This window comes from Aplysia californica, unplaced genomic scaffold (assembly GCF_000002075.1).
Source record: "Aplysia californica isolate F4 #8 unplaced genomic scaffold, AplCal3.0 scaffold00171, whole genome shotgun sequence".
NCBI classification, from domain to species: Eukaryota; Metazoa; Mollusca; class Gastropoda; order Aplysiida; family Aplysiidae; genus Aplysia; species Aplysia californica.
Genome location: NW_004797441.1, coordinates 711,391 through 735,343, shown reverse-complemented (window position 1 = coordinate 735,343; position 23,953 = coordinate 711,391). Strand labels below are relative to the sequence as shown.

At 36.8% G+C, this 23,953-nt stretch overlaps 1 protein-coding gene across 2 annotated transcripts in view; it reads left to right on the top strand.

Moving 5' to 3' along the window:
* Window positions 1–23,953, top strand: part of LOC101849287 (IQ domain-containing protein H) — a 50,384-nt gene that overhangs the window by 14,149 nt on the left and 12,282 nt on the right. The window contains exons 2-14 of one of the 2 annotated variants that reach the window (XM_005098053.3): window positions 7,725–7,832; window positions 8,162–8,322; window positions 8,710–8,800; window positions 9,564–9,683; window positions 10,287–10,364; window positions 11,180–11,351; window positions 12,506–12,729; window positions 15,917–15,934; window positions 19,719–19,852; window positions 20,296–20,373; window positions 20,849–20,957; window positions 21,883–22,110; window positions 22,435–22,585. In XM_005098053.3, coding sequence (XP_005098110.1) covers window positions 7,725–7,832; window positions 8,162–8,322; window positions 8,710–8,800; window positions 9,564–9,683; window positions 10,287–10,364; window positions 11,180–11,351; window positions 12,506–12,729; window positions 15,917–15,934; window positions 19,719–19,852; window positions 20,296–20,373; window positions 20,849–20,957; window positions 21,883–22,110; window positions 22,435–22,585 — 1,672 coding nt within the window. The remainder of the gene's footprint in view (window positions 1–7,724; window positions 7,833–8,161; window positions 8,323–8,709; window positions 8,801–9,563; window positions 9,684–10,286; window positions 10,365–11,179; window positions 11,352–12,505; window positions 12,730–15,916; window positions 15,935–19,718; window positions 19,853–20,295; window positions 20,374–20,848; window positions 20,958–21,882; window positions 22,111–22,434; window positions 22,586–23,953) is intronic. The other variant, XM_005098054.3, reaches the window with a different exon arrangement.

The window sequence follows — 23,953 nt, the reverse complement described above, 5'->3', positions numbered from 1 at the left end:
TCTATCAAATACGGAGTGGGGCAGGGACTCAAAACACCTTCTCCACTTGTACATCTCCCTTGTCCGGTCCAGGCTTGACTACGGCTGTCAAGTCTACGGATCGGCAAAACCACACGTCTTAAAAATACTAGATCCAATACAAAACCAAGGACTCCGCTTCGCTCTGGGGGCTTTCCGCACTTCTCCGGTGGAGAGCCTCCAGGCCGTGGCCAACATACCACCACTCTCACTCAGACGCACACAACTCTCACTACAATACGCAGTTAAACAGAGCTCAACACCGGAAAATCCAGCGCACAACAGCATTTTTCAAACAAATCCAGAAACCAGAAACAAATTCCAAAACAACAAAAAACTCATCAAACCTTTCGGCCTCAGAATCCTTGAGGACCTCAAAAACTTACACTTTCCCAAACAAAACATCCAACAAATTCTTTTCCCCGACCTCCCTCCGTGGCACCTCACCAAGGCAAAAGTAGATTTACAGCTGACCACACACAACAAAGAAAGCACAAACACCAAAACTTTTCAAGCAGAATACAAAAAACTAATAGATAAATACCCCGGTGCGGAGCTCATCTTCACGGATGGCTCCAAAAAAGACAATGAAGTGGGCGCCGCAGCCCTATCTCCCAACAATACACACCAGAGGAGACTCCATCCTGAAGCCTCCATTTTCACTGCGGAGGCCACTGCCATTGACATGGCACTGGACTCTGTAGAAAATTCTCCTAACAAATCTTTCCTTATCCTTTCTGACTCTCTGTCTTGCATCACCTCACTCACAAACCACACACTCATACACCCAAAAATAGTTAGGCTACAACAGAAAATCCATACACTATCCGAAACAGGAAAAAACATCATGTTCGCATGGATACCAGCCATGTGGGCATCCGAGGAAACGAGCAGGTAGACGACCTGGCCAAGAAAGCTTCATCCCTTCTGCTGGGATCAACGACAAACACTCTCCCACAGACTGACTTTAGAAATAAAGTCAAAAAGTACACCTCCAGTCTGTGGGAGAGCCACTGGGAAAACCAGAAAAATAATAAATTATATTAAATTAAACCCAAACTAGAACAGCGAAATCCTTCGGATCTCTCCAGAAGAGACGAAGTCATTTTTACTCGATTGCGCATCGGACACACAGCCCTGACCCACAAATACCTCCTACAGGGAGAGGAGAAGCCGTTCTGTGTCGGATGCGACACAGATTTTACCATTAGACACATTTTAACAGAATGTCTAGACTTTGGAGAGATCCGAAGGAAATATTATAAATGCAAGAAATTGCAGGATATTTTCTCCGTCGTTGTTCCCAGCAGAATTTTAAATTTTATAAAGGCCATTGGCCTTTATGGCGAGTTGTAGAGTGAATTTGATATTATTAAAAATTTTTATTGTTACTTAAAAGTTGTTTTAGATCACAAATGTATTTACACCAAATTTGAATATTTTAACTTTTTAGCATTTTAAAGTAAATTAGTTAGCCAGTCGTGAAGTGAACTTGCGCAGAGGTGAACAACTTGTGTTTCGCGCACTCATATGACCTTAGCAGTTGCGAGCGCCGTAAAACCTTATACTATACATTATTTTACTCTTAAACAAGAGAAAGTTACTCTGCGTTTGTTCATGAATCATGCTGTGTCTATGGCAGCATGCATACAACTAAAAAGATATAATATAGAATCTAAGCGATTAAAAAACACAAAAACCGTGTAAATACATGGGTAGAGATAAACTTCTTGTATGGAATAAAAATAATGACAGCTAACACATTCATTCTTATTTTTTTGTGTCGGAAATATGCACGGACACAATTATGAATGTAAAGAAATCAGTCACATTGTCAGTTATTGCAAATGGTCATAGAAACGAAAAATAAAACTGGAAAAGTCTGGTGCTGATTCAGTGTCCCTGGAAAGCTAGAAATTATTCTTATAACCCAATTACGAGAAGTCATCCCTATTATTCAGTCAACTTACAAAACCTAGACTTAGCGTTTTAAGAAAAGTAAGGAATTTTTGGAGTGTAACAGATGCTGTTCGTGTATTAGATCTACATTGAAGATGTATTCTAGCACTAAAATCGATTTGTACTTTTCATAGAGAATCTTCATGGTGACTTTTATAAACTTTCGAGAAAATATGCGAATATTCAAGATTATATTAGACACATAAAGTTGTATTTGGAGGAATTACTTCATAGCGAATTGTGTGCCCGATGGCTAAAGTTGCAAAATTACAGCTTTCTATTATATGCACAGATACCATCTTTTCTGAGTATCTGCACCAATGCTATGTCATTCATGTTCCAAAAGTTCGACAGATTTTGACGAGGCCTTTTTTTTATATTGATTTTTTTTCATTCACGCTCGTCCAAAAGAAATTACAATTTAGCATTGCCGACTCCAGCGCGTCTAACGAAATAACCAGACAATTTACAACATCTGTTCTTTTTTTAATCTCAAGAGCAGAAATGCATGCTTTGGGTGCACTAAATGAGAATTACCATATGTGAGGCAGTGTGGTGGAATCAGGCTCTCGTCAAAATAATCAAATTGAAGAAACTTGCATTATTCTGCTGGTTTGTGAATTTTTATCAAATTTTTGCTTTTTGGCTCAACACCTTTCATGCCCATTAAAGAACTCATTTCTGTGTGGATTTTTCTGAGAAACGTTGATTAAAGGCACAAAAAATGTAACTTTTCAGTTACCACGGACTCTTAAGCTAAGGAAATAACTAATCTTTAGCAGCCATTTTCTCACTAGTTTTACCTCTGAAAACAGGCGACCCCCACCTCCTTCATTCGCAAATATTTTGACTTGTATTCAAGATAAATGGATATTTTTTTCATCCAAATAAACACAAGTGAAACAGCTTTAAGATGATACCAATAACTCTACATGCCCAAAAATTTACCAGAGCCTGATTCCACCACGCTGCCTCACATATATATACAAGGATACACCTTAAATTGTACGTTGAAAAGTACCAAAAATTAAGTCGGCCCAGACAGAGCGGCGACAGGGAGCTGACCCCCGTGACCCCGACGTGATAAGGCGCCCGGCGGGGAACCCCCTGCGACAACTAAAATTCCACTGCCCGTGCGCCGTGACTAAAAGCTTAATGTCTTTAGATTTATTCTTCGTTTGAATGGTTAATTTCTGTGCCTATTTTAGCTACAAACTTATGAATAAATGATTTTTTATTTAAAAACAGCACGACAGATCTTTTACCATGAGAAATCTTAAATCTGCGCAAGTAGTAATAGTCACGTTATAAGAGAAGAAAGGTACACATCTGCATTTTTTAACTAAAGACACTCAGCGTTAGCTCTTGTTCTTCCATTACACAAGAGAAAGTTACTCTACGTTTGTTCATGAATCATGCTGTATCTGCGGCCTGCGGCAGCCTGCATACAACTAAGAAAGATATATTATGCGATTTTTTTAAAACACAAAACTGTGTTAATACATGGGTAGAGATGCACTTCTTGTATGGAATAAAGATAATGACAGCTAACACTTTCATTTTTAGTTTTTGTGTCGGAAGTATGCAAGGACACTTATGATGTAAAGAAGTCAGAACACTATCAGTTATTGCAAATGGTCATAGCAACGAAAATAAAAGCTGGAAAAGACTGGTGCTGATTCAGTGTCACTGGAAAGCTAGAAATTATTCTTATAACACAATTACAAGAAGTCATCCCTGTTATTCAGTCAACTTACAAAACCTAGACTTGGCGTTTTAAGAAAAATAAGGAATTTACGGAGTGTAACGGAATCTGTTTGTGTATTACATTGTAGATGTATTCTGGCACTAAAATCGGTTTTACTTTTTCATAAGAGACTTCAGGGTAGTGAATATAATCAAGTTTGTAGTGAATATAATCAAAGCATTAACTTCTGTTGCTGTATTGAACTTATTTTATTTCAAAATTTTTCTGATTTAACAGTTGCTCAGCCAATGTGTGGCTTCAGAATATGAAAGGGTCTTATTACCATTTTCTTTGTCAAACACATGTAAACTTAATATCTAGATATTGATTGATACAAGAGCAATCTTCTTTCATCAGTCATAGTGTCATGGATAGAACCACTTGTATGGAATGTTCATGTAGTGGAAAGTGACAGTGATCACTGAAGCATGACCCATGCATTGTCTTGGTAGCACGGCTCCTGTGGTGGTTCACAAAAGGCTGGGCCGCTTTAAGAGGATCAAAACCCTGTGTGGACCTTTTTATTTTACACCCCAAGACCATTATTGCTTTTGTTGAGGTCAGTGGTAAGCCTAGATTCCCTGGGGGTTTCCTTCACTTACAATTCTTTATGCACACTTTTTCAGTGATTGCCATTTCGCTTATTCTTTTTCTATTTCCCTCAAACTACCATACTCTACAATAAAAACCATTGAATTTGTTTGTATTACATCTTTGACATAAAAAATGAAATGGAGACCTCTTCACTGTCTAAATTAATTAACTCAGAGCTGGCCACCACTTATGAATGGCAGCTTCCTTGTCAGTGCACCCTGCTACACTTTCCCTACTAAAATAGAAGTGTTCTTATTTTTTTAATACAGTCAAACCTGCCCTGATGGCCACCTCTATAAGACGGTCACCTGTACAAACGGCCACTTTCCATTTCCCCACTTGCCTTTTTTCTATATAATTTAACTGTGTAAAACGGGCACCTGTCCAACGCGGCCGCGGCCACCATATTTTAACCCACAACCCCTATCACACAAAGCAATAACACCTGTCTTAGATGGCCACCTAAGTGACTCCATTACGCTTTGTCATAAATTGTGCATTGGCCCCTGGCGTTGTGGGCGAGCCGTCATAATTCAATCACCTGTCGTTTTTAGGTAGTCCCTCCAACCGATCATGTTGCGTAGGCCCCTCCCACTGTTGACCAATAGCTACCAATTTTCAGCTGCTGGTGAGGTAAGCGTGTGATCCCTCATAACCCATAAGCCCGCCCAGAACTCATACACAAATCGTAAGTGAGATGGGTGGTCACTGTTTACCCAGTCTGTAACAAAGTAACAAGGACATCAACATGAACTTGCGACAGAAGCGTCGCTCGTTCTCCGAGTGGTGGCGAGCCAAGTGTTTGTTTTAACATGGCACTCTGTCTTCCTCGTCTGATACATTTCGGGGTTTTTTGTTACCCTTGTGCTAAATCAGCAACAAAATAAGAATTACAAACAAAATACAAACCAGCAACAACAACTACAACAAAAACAACAACAATGCGGCTACTTTCGATTGGGACCTCAGATGGGAATGGTTTGTTTTCTTCATCTTGATCAGTCCTGCCTAAGACGGCCACCTGTCTTATACGGCCACTTTTCTCCTTGACAATGGGTGGCCATCTTACACAGGTTTGACTGTATGTTGATAATGCTCTAAAGAGATAAAAGAGGACAAGTTTGTAAAACAAAATTTCTACACTAGCTACCTCTCTAAGATCTTGCAGAAACTCCAACGAACCTTTTATTTTCAATATTTTTATCTTATTTGAAAATACCACCAGTTACTATGTAGGGGGTAACAAGAAAAGGGGTAATTTAATCAATAATGTTTGATTTTAAAGTGATATTTATGAATTCATATTTAGATGATAGGATGTCCTTTTTGAAAATATGTATGCCTTTACCTTTGTTTGGATTATAAACATAATGTTTCTAAAAATTTAAAATGCTGTGTCATGGGATGCTAATCATGATTTAACGCAGTTTTAATGAATTAATCCGTCAACCTGAGCTTCCCCTTCCAAGGATAACAAAATAAAAGAATGTATTTCTCCAGCTGATTGACTGTTTTTGTGGGAAGCTATGAATGAAAAACAAAAGTACTTGGAACTGTTTCATTAATCATAGCATTTGTTTGCTGTGAAGAATACAGAGAAACCATTAGGAGGGTTTGAGGAGTCTTGGTTTTTCAGTCTTGAAATTAAGAAACAGATGACTTTTATACCTTCTTTATTTTACCATTTCATGAGGAAGTGTTTGCTATATAGTTACTTTTATACTGTTGAAGACATTTAGAGATACAGTAGATCTTGTCTCCACCTGAGATCCCGGTGCTCTGGAGCAAGGAAAATGCGGGATCTTAGCCGACATCCCTTGGAAGAATCTACGGTGACCCATGTTAAGGCTCATAATCAGTAAAATGGTATCCCTCCACTCTAAAATGAACTGACATGCCCCCTGGGAGGGTTTATGACATATGGGGAGCAAAGAGTGGTTAACCTTGATGACCTATCACAGTGCATAGTGGCATGAGGCGTGCCTTTTTCGCTTATTATCATATTGTGAGTCTCAAGATCTACACTTATACAGTTCCCCCCTCCCCTTTACCTGACAAAAATTTATCGCTTTCCTTCTCTGACCAAATTCCCTCGCCTTTGTCGTTACGCACCATTACGTTGTGACCACATAAATTAAAATTCAGTCTATCTCCCAAACTCTGGAATAGAGAAAACTGCTGCAATGGTCAGGGAAGAGTTCACAGCATGATGTGATCCAGCCTGGAGCGAAGTGATGTAAGTTTAGGTGGAGAGCTCAGGTGCGAGTGTGATGTTCAAAGAAAATGAACGTGTAGGTTAGTTCACACATCGGTGTGATCTCATCTGGGGCAAACATTGTACCGTTTCATCGAGTTTTACAACGTGATCACATTCACGAGAGTGGCTGATCTTTGTTGACGCTACGGGCAGTTCATTGATCTTAACTTTTCACTCTTGGTTGATCGGCTGTGCCCGCCCGCATGTTTGTTGCGTAAATTATTATCAGAAATGCGGGATCTTAGCCGAATGTAGACCTTCAAAGTGGGTCAGAGCGGGATCTTAGGGGTGACTTTTGTAGAGTAAAAATTTGTTTTCTTAAAACAGCACGATCTTAATTAAGGGAACCAGGATCGTAAGCGATGGGATCTGAGGCAGAGACCGCTGTACAATGTTTCTTCATTCTTCTAATAAAAACTCATGTTTAAGAGAGGTCCACTATTGTGTCATTGTATTCAAACAACTTACCCCTTTATAAGTTTATAGAATTCTTTTCAGTCTAGATCTTAATAAATGTTCCAACCAGAGTCCCCAGTTCCTACATGTTTCATAAAAGAACAGAAACTGCAAAAAACAGGAACACTATGAACTCTCCTCATCTGTTGAAGATCTGCAAAAAAGTTTTCTGAAATGGAAAGAAATAGATCTACTGTCTTCTTTGTTAGTTTAAAAAATAGTCTTCCTCAATATTCTTTTTTGGTAATTTTATGTCAGGTGACAAATAATGTTCAGAGATTAAACAGTCTTACATACTGCACTGAATAGTGTCATAAAGAAAGGTGCACACTGAAGCTGCAAAAAAAAAAGAAGAAAAAAACAAACAAAGTGTGGATGCTGATTTCTAGATTTTTACTAAATATCAGCCTACAGGAATTATCATTTCCCTGTAAAACTTCTTATATTAAGTTTTAAAACTCTCCCAACGGAGACAAACCATCACTTTGCACATATAAACATATAATGTCTCAGGTAGCATAATCTCTGATCTTTGTTTGCTTATTTTCTCCTGCGTACTCTAAAGGTGGTGTATTGTACAAACACCAGTTGGTTTTTTTTAATGAAACTGTTGAGAAACAGGATGCATGTAGCCTTATACTTCAATTTGCGAGTTGAAACCTTCCTTATGTTCCATGCCTTTGTCTGTTCAAGGTTCAAGATGATTTGCGCCAACTACGAGAAAAGATGTCCACTGGGGATGGCAATATCAGCATGTCCGACCTTGACAGGGCGCTTGCCAAGACAGAGGAGGGCTTGCAGGTTTGATTCCTTACCATGTTCAAATCTTTCTACATTTTAAAAAGTTTTCACAAGTATTCTGAAGTAAAACAAAAGTCCCCATTTTTTCTCTCTTGTTATGGACGATGGGATTACAATACTGAGGTAAAAGTTTCTGTGTATTTGTTCATTCATATTATGTAATTTTTAAAAAAATGCAAAGTGTTGGAGATTTCAGGTTAAGACGGAGCAAAACTTTCATCAAGCCAGTTGGCCATGTAATTCTGTTAAGCTGTAAAAGGAAAATTCGGAAACACAAACTGATATATATTTTGGGTGCCTGTTTTATCAGTTTGTCTTTTTTCCTCCAGCGGCACACAGAGGAGGTTGTTTACCGTCTCAATAATCGAGTGCAAATGTTACCATTGTCTGACAATGTCCCTCGAGATGATCAGTTCACTTCAAAAGAAAGTCTGATTGACCTTCAGAGTGGACATGGGGAGCTGAGGCGTCCATCTTATGCCCAGAACAGGCGAGTTTTTGTTGTGCAAGTGTTTGTCTTAGTCATATGAATGTAATCAGTGTTGACCATGAATTTGTCATAAAAGACTCAGTTTTCTTACTTTGTAAGACACTCCTGTATACGTTTAGATCTTCTGTAACAACAAAAAAAAGAAAAAAGATGTGTTAAAGGAATTATGTAAAACTGGCTTCTTTGCCAAATAATAAATGCTTTCTATTATTATTTTATAAATTTATTGAACATATCCTTATAGATGAGATTATTATTATGTACATCTAATAGTCTTTAAGGCTTCTTTTGAGCTTTTTAAAAGCCTTGCATGTTCTGCCTTGCTTTGCATTTGATCTTACATGTAAAGGACAATCTCTTTCCAATCTCCATTTTTTCATTTGTTAGGGATATGCTAAACAGACAACCACTTCCACCTGGATCGAAGCTGCCTGCCAGAAAAATGATGCAAATGCAAGGACTGACTCCTGGACAAAGGGTAAAAAAAATGATTTGCATATTTCGACGAAGTAGAAGAAAATGACTGTAATTGAAATATTTGAAATGTCACCAAGTTAAATAAGTTGGATTCAATCTGTGCCTATCTCTTGCTTCACTTTGTAAATGACAAACTGGTTAAAGTTAATCTCAACTTGTCAATTCATTTTGTGATGTCTTATGGATTAAACTTAATTTTAACTTTATGTACGCTACCCTAAGAAATATAGTCGTTTCATTTATCCAAAGAAGAGAGGACTTTTAAACTTGATATGCTGTTGGAGTATTCTCGTTCTTTTCGTCATGTTTGCTTTTGTTCTCCTTATTTTATTTCTAATAATAGTTGATTTCATGTTGAAAGTTTACTCAAATGTGCAATGCAACAGTTAATATTTTTCAAAGTATTTTCTGGTTAAAGTTAGCAAATGACCTTTGGAGCTGTACTACTCTCTGTGTCATGTATTACTGCCTTTAAAACAGAACACAATTCAGGGATAAATTTAGGTACAGAAGAGTTAACTGACATAAGAATATGGACTACATGGGGAAACTTAAATTTAAAGTATTCCTTTTTCTTTGAGGCCAGTGTTGTAAGAAAACAGTTCCTATTATTACATTTGCTTGCTGAGGAATCATTCTAAAGATTTTTAAAAACGTTAACACAAAAGAACTGAATGTTATTTGAGCTAATGAAACTATATTTGTTTCAACATTTCAAGCTTTCTGTACTTGCATTTTTTAAAAATATTTTTTTGTGTACACAGCATCACCAGCAATGGACTCTCAGAACTGTTATAAATCCACAAAACCAGCAAAATAGGAGTGTGATGAAAGAAAACTTTGGTATTCAATTGCCTCTCATCAATGAACGACGAACACAAAAGGTCAGTATAACATTTTTTTTTTAAAGCTTTGACTTGTTTTTGTTTGATATGGTATTTAATTGTACTTAATTTGCTCAAGTCATCAAAAAAATAAAAAGCATGGAAGTGCTGAAAGAAACCAATGTGGACTGTTCACTAATAAGAACAATTAGGAAGTGATAAATGCAGTTTCTAGGACACTTGGCTGGACATATAGTCTTGGGACATCCTGCTTTCACTGGGAAAATAGAAGGCAAAAGGCAGGGGTAGACTTAGAGAAACTTATTTGGAAAACATGAATAGATGGGTGATATAGAATTTTTTAGAGCGTCTGAGTGGAGAAATGAATGTCAGATCTGGCTCTTTATGATGATGATGATGATGATGACGACGACGATGATGAAAACTGTCAAACATTATTCATATTCCAATTCTGTCTCTGAAGCTGAGGAAAGCTATAGTTCTGAAATTAATTAAATTTTTTTGTATTACTTCAACAATTATATAGAGACATTTATATTTCACAGTGCGCGTATTCTCCTCCGTTCTGTTTTTTTTTTTAAAGCTGGATGCCTCATAAACTTTATGCTTACAAATATTTTATTGCTTTTTAAACTTTGACAGCCTTATGGAAAACCCATTATTGGAACTACAGTTGAACATTTGACAGTTTTACCAAAGGCTAACAGAGTGGACGCTTCTGTGAGTATGAACATAGTAATATTATAAATTGTATCAGTCTTTTTTTTTCATCGATGGTTGTTGTTAAATGGCTTATTCGTTGTTGTAGAATTTCATATGCGATGAACTTTCATCCTGTATTTCAATAATCTTTTAAAGTTCAATTTTGTTGTTGAGCTAAAAATCTGCTAGTGTTTTTCTTTTCTTTTGTCTTTGGTAATGACTCAAAATTCTGTTTAGTTTTAGAACAAACATTTTGTCAGGAGAAGTCAACAGTGTGATTATGAAAGCATTGGTCTTGACAATCTGCATCATCTTCATGATTGTGAATCTATATATATAAAAGTGGACTTGGGAGGCTTTGTGCACAAACTCCTCCCTTATTACCTGACCCACACCTTTGAAACTTTACAGGCATCCACAGCATCCATGTGGCTAGGATCTAACGTTAAAAAATCCATGCAAACTGCTTTCCCCGATTTTTTCAAAATGCTTTGTTTCGTCCACACAGAGTTCTAATCTTGGGAAAATCCGTCTTCTAAGATGGTTTACGTTCACTATCCGTGCACACTGATACCACACCTTTGAAATTCTGGAGTGTACAACCACGAAAGCGGAATAGAGAATCAATCTATACATCTATTATTTATTTGGGAACTTGGAAACACGTGTGTCATTTTTCTCTCAAGATTTATTGCTCCATTCCAGTAGAGTGTAAATGTAGTAGGCCAATGACTTTCAGTTGATGTTAATGTACTGATCATTCCTTTCATCGAAAGGGGACCCAGCTAGTAGTTTATAAAGTTTTTTATCCTTTTTCGTTGAAAATTTTTCAGCTTGCCCCTCCACCAATTGAAGAGGAAGATGCCAGAAAAGGGATTCTCAGCTTATTAGAAAGAGGTCTCATTCCCCCGGCTGCACAACTGACCCTTGACCCATCCCCTGTGAAAAATAAATTGGTTCATCTACATGACCCCGAGGACAAAATGAAACCCCAGCCTGTTTCAGGTCAGTGTAGACTCTGATGTGTTTGTCATTAGCTCCAACCTTGTCTGGTTTGTTGATGCCCTTTACCACCTCTTAGAGGTGTTGCTGATATTTCCAACTGTTTGTCATTGCTCCGTCTCTGGCATACTTCATTCAGGCAAGTGAATGATTTTATAAAGGGAAACCAAATGCTCTTGACTTCACTTTCTGGTGGGGAGTGCATTTATTTAGCTGCAACAGCGCTTCTTTGACCAAAATCTGGCACATAGTTTTAATGTTTGAGAGAGAGGTTTTAATCTCCGTGAAAGGACAGATTAACTGTTTGTTTCCTTTTCAAAATAATGAGGGATACAGAGAAATCTGTTCCATTTCTATCAACCACCTTCAGGGCTTCATTTTATGTGATAAGAGCAACAACCTGATTTCAGTTGGCAAAAAGAGCATGGGTACTTTCTTCTGAATACTTATCAGGTGCTCTGCCTGGGGCCAGAAGCCCATGAGCCAAAAGTTCAATGAGGTTAATAATAACATCAGTTTAAGTTCAGATAGTGTGAGGTAGCTATATAAATAATTTCTACTTTATGAGATCTCTCAATTGGAGCTATAGTTTATTGTTTAACTTATGATTCTCTTCATCTCATTTTTTTTTAAAAGGGAGGGGAAAAGAGAAGAAATTGTGATTTTATGAAAGTACCCATACAGTACTACTTACTTTTACTTTCACTTTTTCATCCTCTGTTGCCGTTTAGCGTCGAAGGGAAATGCAGTTTTCTATGGTAGGCCAGCTCCGCAGCTCTTTCAGTTGTGATGTTATGTTTTCTTAGGGTTTCCTTGACATCCTCGATCCACCTTTTGCATGGCCTTCCTCTTCCTTTATAGCCTGAGTGCTTTGTGTTGTAGGCTCTCGAGGCTGGCTGGTCAGGTGACATGTGTAACAGGTGGCCAAACCATTTTATCCTCTGTCTTTCTATGTAACCCAGACAGGACTCAGTGCCGATAGCTGCTCTTACTTCTTACTTCTTACCCATACAGTACAGGTCTCAATACAGTATTTTAGACCAAGCATTCAGCTTAGATAAGCAGGGAAACAAGTGAGTATGTTAGGCACATATATTGCTGTTTGTCATAGAGAAAGTCTGTGTGTAATTCAAAGTCTCCAACCTTTCATTTTCCAGATGCAAATGCTAACTGGGCTGTCATGAAGATTGATGCTAATGGAAATGCAGAAGATCCTGGATCATCCCTGTCTCAAATGCCTGCAGTACCACCCCGGCCAGTTGTGTCTCCTGAGACAAGGACGCTATCTGCTAAAACACGGGGCTCTTCATCTCTGTCCAATCATCAAGGAGCAAAATCACCTGCCACAGTCAAGACATTTGAGATGCCCCTTCAGCCAATGGTAGGTCTTGATAACAATTCCTGGACTGGTGCTCATGGGATTACCTTTTTTGCCAGTGTGGATATTTTGTGTGCTGTGTCAATTGGGAATGAATAGACTTCAGAGTAATGATAGGGTGACACATATAACACATTTTTGCATCTGGGGCTTTTTTTTTTTCAGATTGCAGATGTGAAGTGCTGTACTCTTTCTATTTCTTTTCCAGTTCGCTATCATTCTAACCTGTTTATGCCGAAATGTCTATGTGCCTGTTTTATTTCAGGGAAAGTTACAACTCTGTCACGCTGACTATCTTTGTATTTAAACTCACATATGCTTTGCAGAAGAGACTTTAATGACTATGCAATTTGGAATATGTTGTGGGTTTGATTGGGTGGACAGTTTGTGCTCAAGTTTCATTGAAGTACATTCCCTCTCGTATTTCTTTTATTCTCTCCAAGGAGAAAAAGGTGATAATGGTGGTTGTATCCTGTCATATTCGAATGTTGACATATATATATATATATATTTGTAAAGGATTGTGTTAGTGGTTGTATTGATTACATTGCAGCACCTCTGTGTTTTATAAACTAAGCTTTTCAGCATACATCCGCCACGTGCAAAATCTGTGTGAGGTTTAACAAAGAGAAAACAAATAGAAATATCTGCAATACAGGGTGATCCAAAAAAAACTGTACAACTTTTTTTCTGAATATCTCGCACAAAATTTGTACTAGAATGTTGTAATGTGGAACAGATAACATTCATACAAAAGGAATTTGTTTGACATAAAATTCATAAAGAAGAAACTTATTTTTGAAAACGAAAATGACTTATATAAAAACCACCTATAAATGCAAAATGTACCGATTTAAAAGAGCTTGTAAAGAAAGTCATAGAATTATTGGGGTTTTTTTTTCTTTCCTTTTATTTTTAAAATCTAATCTTTCCATCCTTGTAACATTTGAACAGCATTTCTTTTCTCCTACTGAGTAAACATTTTTTTTTAAATTCTGAAATTCCGAGAACATATAGTCTATATGTCCTCCTTTGGACTTGACACATTTTAACGCATCGTTCGTAATGTTCACTGGAGGCTGAACACAACCATGAGTACTCAAAGCCGCTTAATACACTGTACACCTTACAGTATGGAGCTGTTTCTAGAGACAATAGGGGAGGGAAGGGGATGAAGTTACCGAAATAACATGTGTGGACTTAATATAACCTGTATATGGGCTTTGCCATGGAACCAAATGTCAGAGAGGAAATGTTCACGCTTTTCAAGGCGATCAAACAATCATAAACACATTGCTATCCTCTGATAGCTTTGCGAACGGGAAAATGATACAGTCGTAGATAAAGATCTGCCTTCAGAATGGGGACCGTTGAGAAATAGGAACATCATTGCTGCAGACATCGTCTATCAGACGTGTCATGGGACTCATCTACTGAATTCTGCACCCTGGTGATCTTTAAAGGGGTGCGAACGGTGTGTGTTTGACCAGAAGTGGTTGTTTTGTCTGGGAATTTTTAGTTCTGATTCTCTACTGGTCCTATCTGATGGGCCATTGTTACCCTTGACATCAAAGAAGGCATTAAGGGCACTTTCACATCATCTCCGTTCCTTGTGCGAAACTTACGAAATGAGTTGGTGGTGAGGAAATGTTCAATACAAAAAGCTCTCTTCCCTCTATTAATTTTAACCATGATCTCAGCAGCAAAGGAACTTTGAGAAAAACTATCTGCAAACTTTTGTTGGCCTGTTAGACTACTGTAGTTTGCAATGTGGCGCAATCGTTGGGATTTTTAGTTGAAGGCCTAATGTGAACTAGTGCGTCATGCTACAAAAATGAGGACATAGCTGAAAATGGGTTGTTTTTTACGCGCTATGTAGAGAAAAAGTGTTCTGTGGATTTATCTAAAATGAATATCAAACAAATTCCTTTTGGCTTCCAAATGTTGCGTACAAATTTGAAATGCAAAATTTCAGTGTGGAGGAAAATTTAAACAAAAGAAGTTCTCCCGCTTTTTTTTTTATCACCCTGTTGTTTGATTGTCAGCTGTTATTTTGAAACGTTAATAACAAAGATGTTGATATAGAGAGGCAATAAGTGTTTATGTGTCAACACTGCCTTTTGTGATAAATAGTTTCATCTGTTTGGTGGACCTGTTGCTGGTCTGTGCATACTTCCAGTGCTCAGTTGTAATAAATGTTCCAGTTTGTGCAATGTTCCAACATCTTTGTATTTGGTACAAATTTGAAACAAGGCATAGCCTGGTATTTGAAAGCTGCAAAGTTTCAGTGATATGACATAGGGTGTGCTGAGTGTGTGAAAAAAAATTAAGTGTACCTTCACTATCTTAGAAAGCAAATGAAAAATTGGAATGTGTAGCATGCTTTCTGATCAAATTAACATTCTGTATCAGATATATTATTGTTAGTTTTTAGTTTCTTCATATGACTGCTTATAACAACGTATAAGTAACATTAGTGTACATACTCTTATACTCTTCATATTTGTGATTCTTAGATGTAAGATAGCAGAAACCATTCGTCCTAGTATTAGAATTAGTGATTCATGACTAAAACTAGAATGACCATGCTGCAAAAGTCATGTACTTTATCACCTTACTATAATAATATCTTTTCAAGCATGAGTCTTATGTTTATTCAAAATTCTATAGCTAACTTTATTACCTTCAAAAGTTTAGTGAGAATAATTCCTCTTTGAATTATGTTTCTACAGCTAACTTCATTATCTCCAAAAGTCTAGTGAGAATCGTTCCCCTTTGAATTATGTTTGTTAAGAATTTGTTTGTGGTCAGAGGAACTAAATTATCAATGCAAGATATGAAAGTTACCATACAGGTAATATGTTACTGAATACTTTATGTCTCTTCCATGTGTTTCATCACTTTTGTAAGTACAACATCTGAAAATAATTTAAGCTTTAGTATTGTAATTCACAAATTTTTCTTGAACACTGGAAATTCTTTTAAGTAACAGGAATTTGGCACATTTCCTAATGCCTCGATCAATCCATATTATACTTTGCCTTTAGTCTGCATGAGTTTGGGTTGTTTGTAATCCGTATTTAGTTGAATAATGTCTTTACATGTATTATTATCACAGTATGTTATGATGCAGTTAATAATTATCGAATGTCACAAGTTTCTTTCTTTTTGTTTCGTTTTTGAATTTCAGCTTCCAATGCTTGTTCAGGTGCAAACAAGTGTAGAATCTGATTATAATTTTCTTTCCTTCCTTAGTTCCCAAATTATTTATCTAACATTACCCCTCCTAACTCCTTAATTCTTAAAACTATATTTCTGCATCTTTTTGCAACCGCTCAAACTTATGAGGGTATTTGCCGTTATAATTTGATCCTCCTTTTTCTTGTGCATGATCTCCTTTTCTCTTAAAATCTTTTTTCCCTAGTCAACCTTTGCTGATTCATGAATAGATGTCATCTTGCTAGCTTTTTTTAAATTTTCCTTGTTCTGGTCACTATTGATTGAACTGGAATATAATTTTCTTCTCTTTGTTGTTTATACCGGGAAATCTCAGTATAACACTCCCTGCTCTTGGATGTGAAGATATGTTAATTAAAATGAGGGACATTATAAAATTGGTATTCAAGAGACACATTATGAAATTAGTATTCAAAAGACACATTATGAAATTGGTATTCTTAAGGCTAAGGAAACAGGAAAGCATACTATTTGTCTCTACAAGTTTGATATGTCCAGAGCACATATTTCTGAGGTTTTATAGCGCTATGTATGGTGGGCTTGAAAAGAAAAAACTTTGTTGAATTAGATGCAAATATATAAGGGATTTCTTCTTTAGTTTTCACACAATGTAGTGCTGACTTCTCATTTGCACCACACACTGATAAAAAATAATTTTGAAATCAATATTTTGTAAACAGTACGCATTATGGCAGGTTATGCAATCTCTATACATGATCCCATTCATCAAAGAATAGATCTGTACTGTGGGGAAATTGATAATAGTATCACATTTATAATCGTTTTCAGAATCTGGAAATCTTTTCTTTTTTTATATTTGGCAATGTAGGGTTCTGCTATGAAATAGGTATTGAACACATGATAAATGAAAGTTACAAGTTTAACTTAGGCCAACTTATAAGGACATTTCAATTCACCTTTTGGAACACACATCCCACACAATGCACACGTTGTATTTGCGTCATTTGATTATTAATATATATGCCCAAGTTAATGTTTTTTAATGAGTTCAGTTGTGCTTAAAAAGAATAGAGTTGATAACTTCACCTAATATAGTGATTTGAACGACCAAATGTCATTGCTCAAATACTATTACTGCTAATAACCCTGGGATGTTTTAAGCATCAAACTGTTTCAATTTCACTCACTGCATGAAACTTTAAAGAGGTTGAAACCAATTTATGAACACCTCAAATTATCTGTATTTTTTATTGTCACGTTTCAGCCATGGAGTTCTTTAGTATGCATTTTCCACTCTGCTATCGTGTCTTCATTTCAATGACTGCTGGGTTCTCTCAGCAGCTTCTTGTTCTGGTGGTGTTAAAAGATCTGCTTTTATTTTCTATGTGTGTTTTTCTTTTGTTTTTCTTTAAAACTTTCCTCTAAGTTATGGATTACTTTCTTTCAGTTTGTATCCCGTTTGCATCATTTTCATCTAAGTGCACTCCTATATATTGGAAAATAGCATTCTGTTATTTTTTCCGTCCTAATTTGTTTTTCACCGTCTAATCTTCAGAAGTACACTCTTAAATTCTTTTTTTCTTTCCATTCTGTTATTTTTTCCGTCCTAATTTGTTTTTCACCGTCTAATCTTCAGAAGTACACTCTTAAATTCTTTTTTTCTTTCCATTTTCTCTGGATTCGGCATACTTGTATTTATATGGATATTTTTATAGCCTGTATGATCCCTTCTGAAAAGATCAGCTTAGAAACTTCACATCAGCCTGAATTTTCAAAGTACAGAATTTTATCAAAATCGACACTAAGTGCCTTCTTTTCTTCAAATTTTCAAGTTGAGAAGACGATCACTTACAATGCACTTGAAAGTTGGTCAATTTGTAAACACCAGTGTTGGGAGTGACATGCCCATCGTGCATTTGCCTGAAACTTTTGGACAATAATGGAATGCAAGCAAGGCTCATTCATGTTAAAACACACATATGTGGGGCAGCGTGGTGAAATCAGCCGCTCGTCAAAATGATGAAGGTGAAGAAACTGGCATTTTTCCACAGGCTTGGGAATTTTTATCACATTTTTTGTTTTTTTTGCTAAACGCCTTTCATTACCATTAAAGAACACCCAGGGGGACTCTCGTGGCCTAGAGGTTAAGGTGTTCGCCTCTCATTCAAAGGTCCCGGGTTTGAATCCAGTTAGCGACGGAAAAGTTTTCTTCTCTAAAATTGTCTACTTTCACCTCCTTTCCTGCTCTCAAGCAATGTTATGTCGTCTGCTTTCGTCTACACTTTCTGCCCCCACCCTCGCACCTCCTTTGAGCTTCTGACTCTTTCTGCAGTTTTTAAACTGCTACTCCTTGGCTCCTTTTTACTGCTATCTTTCAGCCACACCCTTGATCTTCTGGTAGGAATCTACATCTAGCCTTCTCAGACAAGGGCAAAAAATCTCGGAGGTCCCATGTGCAAGTTGAGCACGTTAAAGATCCCTCGGTGGTCTAAAATGGGACAAAATTCAAAATTTCCTACCAACTGAAAACATTTAATGTGTCCTGCGCGCTCACATGACCTTATGCGGTAAAACACTTACAAAAAAAAAAAGAACACATTTCCGTGTGGATTTTACAAAAAACACAAAAAATTTTAATTTTCTATTTCCACGGGCTCTCAAGCTAAGGAAATAACGAAACTTTGGCAGCCATTTTCCCATTAATTTTATCTCTGAAACCAGGTGACCTCCTTCATTCGCAAATATCTCGACTTGTATGCAAGACAAATGGATTTTTTTCTTTATCCAAAGCAAGACAAATGAACAAGCTTCAACATAATACCAAAAACTCTACATGCCCAAAAATTGACGAGAGCTTGATTCCACCGCGCCATGACACATATATTTCTGCATTGAAATGCTGCAGCGTTTTTATTCTTTTGATCATCGCAGGGAGGCTCTAGATGCTCAATAACAAAAAGTGGTGCATGATAACACTCAAGGTGATACTCCTGTCAATTCATTTTAACCCTCTCCATTTCGAAGCATATCAAAATCACACCTGGATTATTTACCTTATAGGCACTGACATCATTTCAAAATTTTATTTGAGCATCTTCTTAGTGTCTAATGCAGATTGGTTTGGTATTTGTGTTGAGCCTTTTAGAAAGCAGTTTAGAACAAAAACAAACACAATAAACGTGCAAGAAAGAAAGAAACATTCCAGATGTGTTAATCTTTTAAGAATTGGTCATACGTATATATATCCTTGTATGTATATCTTTATTCTTGTGTTAAATTTCTGCTGGCATGCTGTGAATGTTTATTGATAAGGTTTTCCTAATTGTTCAGTTGGTTTTTTTTACCAGCAGAGCAGGTGATTTTTTAAATTTATATTTTCGAATCTTAACAAATAACAAATACAAATAACATGCTTTAGATACAGTCCCTTAAAATATATTATAAGCATTTATATCAGTTTCTCTCTTTCCATAACAATTTTCTGCTTTATTGAGTCAATATATAATGTGTATCTGAAATGGAACAGAGCTAACAATGTCAATACTTATTATAGAATGTAGAATAGTCTATTGATGTGTTTGTTGCAATGTAGATTTTATTTCATTAGGGATGGTGGTTAGGATTCATCATTGAACATTTATTTTATGTCATTGTGTTTATCTGTTGTTTAGTTAGTTTGTTTCTGACATTTTTTTCTTTTGTTTTTGATTGTCAAAGTGTATGCATAAAAGAATACTTTTTGCTATATATATATATATATAAAAATGTTTAGACCCTGCTTATTTACCTTGCAGCCTCCACCGACTACCCCAGCTAGCGGAGACCACAAGCACACGCCACATAGGTTTGCCATCCAGAATGGAAAGACCAGGGAGAGTCAGCAAGAGTTTCTGGCTTTCAAGCAACATTATTGCCTCACATGGGGAGGGTAAAAAAATATTTGTTGATATTTCTGTTTTTGGTATTGTTATCACATGTTTTGTATGAGTTAGATCTATGAGTCAGCTTTGGGCTTGATATTATCTCATTGCATGTGAATATAACAACCCCTCCCAACCTGCCAATAAAGCTTAGAGCCTTAAATTTTTCTCTGTGTAGATGCATGTAAGCTTGAAGTAGACTGGAAGCCAAGCAGTGCTTGGGAATCTATCCTGTTATCTGTGATGGCTTTTGTGAAGCAGTGAGAGATATTTCCACTTACCTTTGAAGAAAAGAATCCCATGCTGGGCACAGAGAAGGTCATTTAAAAGATTGACATGAACCTGATTCCTTATAAAGAAAATATTTCTAAAAGGCCTTAAGTTCTTTCATATTTTGATAGATTAGCTGAAAGCATTCACTTTACCACTGGTTCATTTTACTTTTTTGCAGCATTGTCACAATGATCCGACATTTGGAAAGAATGCTGACATCATTTGCTGTGCCTATTGCCTTTATCCATGGAGACAAGTAAGACAATCTTTCTTGAAAATGTTCAAATGATACTGCCTTTTTGTTAATATTTTACAGTGTTCATTCCATTCTGCTATCTCATAATGCCATTACTTACTTACTTGTCTTACTTGTCCACTGTGTTGGGGTCACTGCAGTCAGAACATGTCCATCTCTGCTCTCCCTCCCTCTTCAGGATCCATCCCAGAATCATGATGCCATTGTAATGAACAAATTATGTTCAAGTCTGTGTGCTTGTTGAGAGTAAATTGTCTTGTGGGACTCATTGCTGATTTGTGTTTGATATCGAATGAAGGTATAGATATGTTCTTTCTTTTTTTTTGCACCAGATCTCACTGCATGTAAAGTCTTGGTAATTCTCAGATGATTTATTTACACTGCGAAGAGGGGTTATTACTCAACATGTCTGAGCACTGAGTGGAATGTTTGATTGTCCTTTAACAATTTATTTCCTCCACTCCACCATTTTCAGGCTGGCAGATTTGTCAATGGAGTTTGAACTGGAGAAAGCCCCAGGTGTAGCAGAGCTACTGAGTGTCATTATCAACCATGAAGATGTGGAGGCAATCATTAACAAACCGGTTAGTACAGGCCTTAACACAGAACTTATTACAATAACTTAGGCGAATAAAGATTTCATATTTGCTGTGTCTTGTACCCATTTACTGTCTTGCCTTTGTCTCTCGGACTGTTTAGCCCTGTCATTGGGCTATGGAACTATATACAGAAGAAAAATACAAAAGGTCATTCTTATCATCATCCATCAAACTTCTTCCATCTTAGCCATCTTGTTATAAGTATTCATATGACATTAGAGCATGCATCAGAAAGCCATTGAGTTACAATCAGAATACTGAGTATGTATCTTGCTTAACATTATTATTGTTTATGTTACTGTTCATTTATATTATACATGTGACTGTAAGCCTGTTTGTGAGTGCAAGCATACTGCGTGTGTGTGTGTGTGTGTGCATGTTTGTGTGTGTGTGTGTGTGTGTGTGTGTGTGTGTGTGTGTGTGTGTGTGTGTGCATGTGCGTACGTGTGTGTCTGTGTATGTGTGTACATGGTGAAACACCAAACCAATGTGCCAGGATCTGGACAATAAAGACGTATCTTATCTTATCTTATTGTAGTTTTAGCATGCTACTAAAAAGGTAATAAGTGTTTGGCTCAGAGTGAGTTGCATGAATGGAGATCACAAGTGATCAGAGAGTGCCTTTTGTAGGGCTAATTTTTAAATTATTCCTCTTCTATGTTTCCTTGCACAAAGTACTCTTTATCCTGTTGATGTCTGTCGCCTTTCATCAATTAAATAAACCCACATAATTGTGAGGAACTTGTACCGTTCTTTAGAATTGAGTATGATTTACATTTGAAGATTAAAAAAATAAATCCAGCTCTCATTCTTGTAATTATTCTTCTATCGTTTTCAAAAGAAGACATAATTTTTCTACTTTATTGTTGTTCCAAATGGTTGCTTAACACAAGTAAATTTTCCTCTTCAGGGTCGAAGATTTTTGGGTACAAATGGAAATGAAATGGCTGCCACTCAGATTCAGTCATCGTGGCGGAGATACCGGGAACGCTCTCAGTACCTTGAATACAGGAGACTGAAGTGGGCTTCAGGTGTTATTGCTATTTCTTGGATCATGCACATCAAAATGGCAAAAATGCGACAGCAGCTGAAGAAAACCAGAATGGACCATCTGAACGCATTCAAACGAAGAGCAAAGGTATCTCATTTTATGTCTTTGAGATTTGAAAGGATGATGTGCATTGTTTAATGTTTTTTCTCTCTTGTGTACATTTATACCAAGCTCATATGCCATATAACTTGAGATATGTCAGATATTGTTGATTACTACAAAGTTTATATTTAGTTTTCATTAAAATGTCTCCTTCAGAAAGACTTTATAACCAGTGCTCACAAAGAGCATTGCAGCCACCTATAACAATTGATATAAACGTGAAATTGCCAAATTTTTTTCTTCCATTTCCTTTGATCAGTGATGCTACTAAATAAGACTGTATTTGTGTCTCCTTTCTTTTTTATACAGAAATTTGCATCTTCCTGGGACAGAGTAAAAAATTCCCGCAGGGTAGTCATTCATGTTCCTTCCCTTGGATACAGCCAGTCTGTGAGAGACAGCATAAATGACTTTGGCATTCGTCAGAACACACAGATGGCAAGGCTTTGTGACATTAAAGGTGAGTGTGATATTTTTATCTAGATTTTTAGCAATGTATTTCATGATTTATTTTGATTCCCTTTATACCATTTTACATGTTGATGCTTGGTTCTATGTGTGACTTGAGCCTCTCAGATGATTCTAGAATCCATATAGGAGTGTTTGAGGAAACAATCTTGTGAAAACAAAGAAAATATAGCAATTCAGTTGGGAACGGCATATTTATTCAATTGCATGAGCTATCCATGATTTTAATTTTCAAGTGTTCAAGTTATCTGTGCCTGATATTATACTACACTGATAAGAGCAGTTTGCAAAATAGTTGGGGCCTTTAACCAAACCACTATCTTTGCAACATACTACTCTGAACAATTGTAGGGTTGCAAAGTTGTCATATTTGATGCGCACTTTCAAAAAAAAAATTGCAATGTGTGGTTCTCCCCAGTCAATAAATCAACATCACCTTTGTTGTGCTATTTCTCCTGTACTTTAGCATCTCAAAATCACTTTAGTTAAGCACTTACAGTTCAAAAAGTGCAGCTTAAAAGTCATTGTTAGCTTAGTTTTTTTTACCTGATGGCGTCGCTCTTCGCCCAATTCTGTTACCTTTAGTTAGCGTGACTCAGCAGCCCGCCGGAGCTCCACGGGTCGTGTTCGCAGGGTTAATTAGCCCTGAAGCGACTTTGCGGGGTCAGTTAAGAAGTTCGTATTTACAGCAAACCATTAAGCAGATTTCCTAAAAGCTCAATGTCTTGAGGTTTGTTCTGCATTTGAATGGTTAATTTGTGTGCCTTAGTTTTTGTTCCAGACAAGTGTTTGTAGAGTACCCAATTTGTCCTATTTTAGTTACATACTCATGAATAAATGATTGTTTATTTTAAAATGGTAAGACAGATCTGTAGAAAATCTGTGTTAAACTAACTACGAATATCATGTCTTTTACCTTGAGAAATATTAAATTTGCGCAGTTATTGTCAAGTCATCTGCATTTTTTTACTTAAGACACTCAGCGTTAGCTCTTGTTCTACCATGAAACAAGAGAAAGTTACTCTGCGTTTGTTCATGAATCATGCTGTGTCTGTGGCAGCCTGCATACAACTAAGTAAGATATATTATGCAATTTTTAAAAAAACGCCAAACTGTTTATACATAGGTAGAGATGCACTTCTTAAAAATAATGACTGACTGCTAACACATTCATTCTTAGTTTTTGTGTCGGACATCCGCGCGAACACTTATGAATGTTAAGAAAACAGAACATTGTCAGTTATTGCAAATGGTCATAGCAACAAAAATAAAAGCTTGAAAAGTCTGGTGCTGATTCAGTCTCACTGGAAAACTAGAAATTATTCTTATAACCCAATTACAAGAAGTCATCCCTGTTATT